The 6,000-nt window shown below is 29.1% G+C and overlaps 1 protein-coding gene across 2 annotated transcripts; it reads right to left on the reverse strand.

Annotated features, from left to right (window-relative positions):
• Positions 1-1,864: 1,864 nt before the first annotated feature.
• On the reverse strand, positions 1,865-4,355 carry LOC107865795 (transcription factor MYB26). Of its 2 annotated transcripts, none has more exons than XM_016711982.2 (4): positions 3,949-4,352; positions 3,397-3,526; positions 2,653-3,202; positions 1,865-2,494 (listed from the first exon to the last, which is right to left on the reverse strand). In XM_016711982.2, the coding sequence occupies exons 1-4, from the start codon at positions 4,079-4,081 to the stop codon at positions 2,162-2,164; spliced, it is 1,146 nt and encodes a 381-aa protein (XP_016567468.1). In that variant the 5' UTR covers positions 4,082-4,352; the 3' UTR covers positions 1,865-2,161. The 2 variants fall into 2 exon arrangements, with proteins under 2 accessions (XP_016567468.1, XP_016567469.1); XM_016711983.2 differs by having other exon boundaries at positions 2,484-2,576; positions 3,949-4,355.
• Positions 4,356-6,000: the final 1,645 nt, after the last annotated feature.

The raw sequence follows: 6,000 nt of genomic DNA on the forward strand, positions 1-6,000 counted from the left end.
GTTGAAGATTAGGGTAGCCGACTTGGAGGTAGAAAGACTGTTTCGGATAAACACTAAATTCAAGTCAAAACAGAAGGCCAATGCATTTGTTTCAAATAATACTTGTACGCATCTGAACTGGGATTGTGGAAGGACTAAGAAATCAAAGGTACAGGTTCAATCATCTTTTTTCAGAATTGCATGTTAAGTACTTTCATGTTTGAGGGGTCAACCCAATATATACGACTTAAAAAGATAATGTCCTTTGATAGAATTATCTGCACTTACCAATTCGAAATATAATAGAGAGGACTTGGTCCAGTAGATAGTTTAAAAGTTGTCCACTGTCCAATCCTCCTTTTATATGACGGTGTTTGACCGAGCACTAATTTTTTTAAAAGAAATTGAATAGTGACTTTTAGCATTAGACGTGCCATAACATTTTTGTGGCTAAAAAACTTTAAGATAAATTGCGGAGGGTAAACTTATGTCATTTTTTTGAAACAAATTATAAGTGAATAATGGCACTTAAAATAAACAGATGGATGTGCTGATCTTCTAATTAATTAGCATAATAGGTAATTATAACAAAAATCGAGAAATTCTTTTTTTACAAAAACTAGTACACTCAAATTGATTAGGAAATTTAGGAGGTAGACACAAACCATAAGAATTTTTTTTTCTATATTTGCTGATATATTTTCATGAAATTTTGTTCTTTCTGATGCTACCAAACACAATTTCTTTGTTTTAAAACTTTTTTTGGGACAAGGAAAATGAAAAAAAGACGAAAATTCTTCTGAACCAAACACTACTACAATTAATAATAAAACCTTTCGTTGATTGACAGACATATATTCTTAATGAAGACGTGTAAAAAAAATAAATTAGCAAATGTAGAAATTGGAGATTTACGTTAAATTAGAAGTTAAGAAAAAAAAGAAAAAAATACTCAAAATTTAAAAATTTATGGGAATAGAAAAAATTTCCCAAGATGGACAATGGTCCCCTTAGTATCTACAAATGGCTTGGCTCTAAATAAAATTTTCAATTCGGTATTTTGACTATCAGAGATTAGGAAAAAACATTTTATTTCTTTCATCTCATATTAGCTAGTTGTCAATATTACTAAAAATATCTGTTTCAAAATACTTGTCAATTTACAAAATCAAAATAAAATTAATTAATTCTTTTTTCCATTTTGCTCTTAAATTAAATAATTATTTTGAAAGTAAACAATATTGATTACATTGGAAAGAGTTGAGAGTAGATTAGTAAAAACAATTCTTATGAATAATTTCGTAAAGGAAATGTGGTAATTGGTACGGATGGGGAGCACAATTTTAACCGCACTAGCACTTAAATTGGAACTTGCTATTAAGAAAATAAAAGCCAGTTCGGCACACTAAGTTTGGGTTAGGGAGGACTCAGATCACAAGGATCTATTGTACACAACATTATCTTATATTTCTGTAAGGGGCTATTTTCAAGGCTTGAACTTATAACCTCTTGATCACATGACAATAACTTTACTAGTTATTCGAAGACTGCCGTTCAACTCAATTCACCTACAACTATATTCTTATTATATGTAACTTTGTTAAAGTGACAAGACTGTAGATAGAATATTAATTCTATTTTGGGTATTACATTGTTTGTACTAACATTTATGTTGTATTTAGTCTTTTAATTAACTTATATATATACTAGTTATGTAAAGAGGTTTTACACCAGCAGTGTATTCATCTGTATAATATGTAATCTACCTCTTAATCTTTTTCTCCATTCTCCTTTTGTAAACATTCTTTTTTTCCTCTCAAATTCTGTATCCATTTAAAATGTATCACATAAATTAAGACAAAAAAAAAAATTAAAAAGAAATATTGGAAGACATAAAAATTAACTACTTATAATATTGATGTCATAAGTACTTATTGTTACAGAAAGAGCAGTACTTCACTACTTAAGGGAACAAAAGAACTGCATAAAAAGCCATAGATGCAATTAAAGTTCTAAGTACTTTTATCTTTGCAAATTAAAATGATAGCTGCACAATAATAATATGAAACTAATTCCTTCATCATAAAAATTCCCTTAATTCCCTGATATTCTTGAAATAGAAAATAAAAAGCTTACCATCTTCTTCATCATGATCATTATAAATGTCAACATATGTATGTCTCTATGAATCCCAAGTTGTAGGGAGGTTGCTACTAGGGTTCATCATAAATTGACTGCATGAAAGTGCTGACAATGATGATGAACCTGATGCTGAAGATTTAGATGAAGATGGTGATGATGACATGTGTACGGATTCTATCTGCTTCATTTCATGGACGACTCGGTGCACATTATTATTGTTATGTGGATTCATAGTATAACCAGTCGGGATGGTACATGGGAGACTGCTGATCGCCATTGAGTGAATGTATTGTGACGCAACAGGAGTTGATTCTAGAATGCCACCTTCATTCCCCTTTATCGTTTCAGAAAGCTTGGGCAACAGCAAAGGCGCCTGTTGAAGACACGATTAAGTAATTAGAAGCGTTGAAAATGAGATGGTCGCACTTGACACGGTATCAGAGCAAGAGACCTGACTGAACATGTTTGAAAATGTAATTTAGTATAAGTATATGCTTTCTAACAACTTAAATTTTCAGATAGTATACGTACCATCATTAAATCTTGATGAATTTTGATATCCGCGTTTGTTGAATCCATGAAGTTCTCCCCATTAGTACAATTCAAAGAAATGTTGGAGGTGAACATGGAATTGGAATTGTCTTGTTTAATAACACTAGGGTTATATTCAAGATCATGTTGAAGATGATGAGGATAATTGAAATTAAACCATGTTGGATCATTTGACATTGAGTCAAATGACATAGGAAGGGAATAGGGCACAACTTGATTGATTAAATTTAAATCCCCATTAGGAATATTAATCATTTGGTCAAGTTGTTGAATTAGGGGAGATGAGTTATTTGTACTTGACATGAAACTATTAGTAATAGGAACATTGGGGTTATTGAATGAGTAGGAATTATCAAAAGAGGGATTAGGGTTTGGATTAGCAATGAGATTATTATTATTAGGAAAGATGATGGAGAGATCAGAGAATGTTCCATGTGAAAGCTGGAGCTTCTTCTTGATGCTCGAATTCCAAAAATTCTTCACTTCGTTGTCTGTTCTTCCAGGTAAATGCTTTGCTATTTGTGCCCACCTACAAAACCGAAAATGTCCTTTTGCATGAAAATAATCATATAGACATCAATCTTTTTGTCAAAAAATTACACCCTCTATTGAAAAATTATGTTTTATAGACCAGGACACCTCTTTTAATGTATTTATTATTTTGACTCCTTTTAGTAAAAATTTCTATTTCGCTACGACGATAGATTAAATTAGTTAATATACCTGTTGCCAAGAATGCTATGGAGCTCAATGATAAGTGCTGCTTCTTGAGGTGAGAAACTCCCACGTTTCAAATCTGGTCTCAGATAATTTATCCACCTCAATCTGCAGCTTTTTCCACATCTCTGAAGTCCTGTGCCGTACAAAATAGAGGCGAATTCAAAATATAAACTTGAAATCAAAAATCGTCGTTAAAATTGAAACAAACAAACAAACAAATCTGGGCGTTTATTCTACATGCACATGTACACGAACAATACAAATGACGGAATAAACGAGGTGAACTCAAGATATAAACTTGATAAGTTCAACCTTTAAGATTTTTTAAGACACGTCGATATATATAGAAATTTCTAGTTTTTTCTTTTTTTTATTGTTTTGTATCGAAAATACTAAATTGAACCCATTGGGCGGAGAAAGAAGAGAATTTTTTTTTTCTTTTTCCCAATCAATTTTATTCCTGATGACTATCTCGATCTCTCAAAAAACCAATTCTTTACGATATAAAAGAAGAAAATAAATAAATAAATAAATAAATAAATAAAAGCAACTAACCTGCAAGCTTAGGGACAGAGCTCCAACAACCATGACCATAAGTAGTAATGTACTTGATGAGTTTTTCATCTTCTTCAGGAGACCATAACCCTCTCTTTACTTTTTGTTTGCTACAACATGTATGATGCCCCATTTCTTCTTCTTCTTTTTTTTTTTTTTTCTACTAAATGCAGGTAAACAAGCAGTGAAGTACTGTAACTCTAACAGATTCCACTAACAAACAACAAACACAGAGAATGCAGCTGGCACAATTCTTTTTATTTTCTGATCATTCCAGAAAAAAAAAAAAATTAATAGGAGAAGAGTGCTCATGATGGGTTTTTTATTTCAATGGAAATTAATTCCATGACATAAGAGTTTGTGTGGAAAGACAAGTGGAGGGACTCAATGTCTTATAGTAGGGTGATGTGAACTGAGGACTAAATACTATAGATTGACAATGATAACTTTAATTTAACACTCATGTGTATAAATTTATATGACAGAGTTGAAATTTAGAGAGTTAATCATATTTTTATTTTAATTATAGCTAATTATTTAAAGTTGTTAGTTATTGTAGTTTATAGTATTTTTTTTAGATACTCCTAGTTTGTAAGCAAATAATTTGAGTCGCTCTATTTATTTTTACTTGTCTATTTTAGACTTTGCAAGCCACTTATGAAATAATGATCAGTATGAATTTTACCACAATATCTATATTAATTGACGTATAGCTTAATCTTGAAAAATGATTTGAAGAATAAGTAGTTAATTTTGAAGATAAAATAAAAAAATTAATTCTATTTTTTTGATATGTTAAGAATAAAAATCTATTTTTAATATACGGAACTAGTAAAAGTGAGCGGTGGGAAATTCTAGAAAACCTAGTGCTTCTATGTACAATTTACGAGCCAGAATTTAAAATTTTTAATAGTATCACGTAAATTAAAATACTAGGAGGAACAATTTTTTGGTTCTTCTTGCAAGAGTTCCGTACATGAACATAATTATCCGTATACTGTAAGAAATTTTTCATATTATTGGTGTAATTAATTAGGGGCGGAGTTATAATAGTAGTTGCAGATCTGATAAATTCAATAATTTTGACATAAATTTTATAATTATATTAAAATAAATTATTTAATAGCAAAAAAAAATATAATTCATAAATTAATAAATATTATTAATTGCTTTTTAAATAGTTTAGTTTTGTGAATGTTTTCGTATCAGTGCATACTGACATAGAATCTTAAAGGTTGTATGGTTCACGAATTAAGTTATTTCAAGATTATAGTTATGATATTATAATTTTTGAACTAATTCGTAGGTGAGATACAGCAATATCAAGTTTGATGGGATAATGTGGGATATCCATATTTAAATTAAATTTTGCTTGATTAATGGTGGAGATAAATATACATATTCAGCCAAACAAAAATTTTAAATTTACAAAACTTAAATATAACTCCTAACTTAATCATGAATATCTCATATTATTATCTGATGCACTTTCCTTGTTAATCTATGCTGCAAAAATTACCCCTCTTTATATTTAAAAATATTTTGAATTTTACTTTTTATAAAATAATTTATAGTCATATAAATATTAATAATTTCTTTTTGAATTCAAGTAATAATATATTAATTACAGTGTAATGGATTTCTTATATCATCGGTAATCGATATAATCAAGGATGGAGTTATCAAAGGCGGAGTTATAATGATAGTTGCAGATTTTGCAGATCGAGTAACTTTGACTCAAGTTTTGGAGTTATATTAGAAATTCATTGAATACGTTTCATATTAATTACTGAATTATTTATAGTTACAAATTTTGCAGATCCGAGTAACTTTAACTCATAATTTATAATTATATTAGAAATTCACTGAACACATTCTATATAGCAAAAATAAATTATTCAAAATTTATAAACTAAAGATCTAGCTCATATAATATAAATTGTTATTTTGTTCCTTTATTTATGAAAGTCAATTTGAATAAATTTCAGAGCTAAATTGTATGAGATTAATTTAATCTTTTATATTTATAATTTAAAATTTTGAAAGCTATAC

This window comes from Capsicum annuum, chromosome 3, assembly GCF_002878395.1.
Source record: "Capsicum annuum cultivar UCD-10X-F1 chromosome 3, UCD10Xv1.1, whole genome shotgun sequence".
NCBI lineage: Eukaryota > Viridiplantae > Streptophyta > Magnoliopsida > Solanales > Solanaceae > Capsicum > Capsicum annuum.

Excerpts from the sequence above, each read along its gene's own strand:
- LOC107865795 (XM_016711982.2), bottom strand. The coding sequence starts at position 4,081 with ATGGGGCATCATACATGTTGTAGCAAACAAAAAGTAAAGAGAGGGTTA. Across the intron at positions 3,203-3,396 it reads CATAGCATTCTTGGCAACAG|GTGGGCACAAATAGCAAAGC; the intron begins GTATATTAACTA and ends TCGGTTTTGTAG. Across the intron at positions 2,495-2,652 it reads TTCATCAAGATTTAATGATG|GCGCCTTTGCTGTTGCCCAA; the intron begins GTACGTATACTA and ends TGTCTTCAACAG.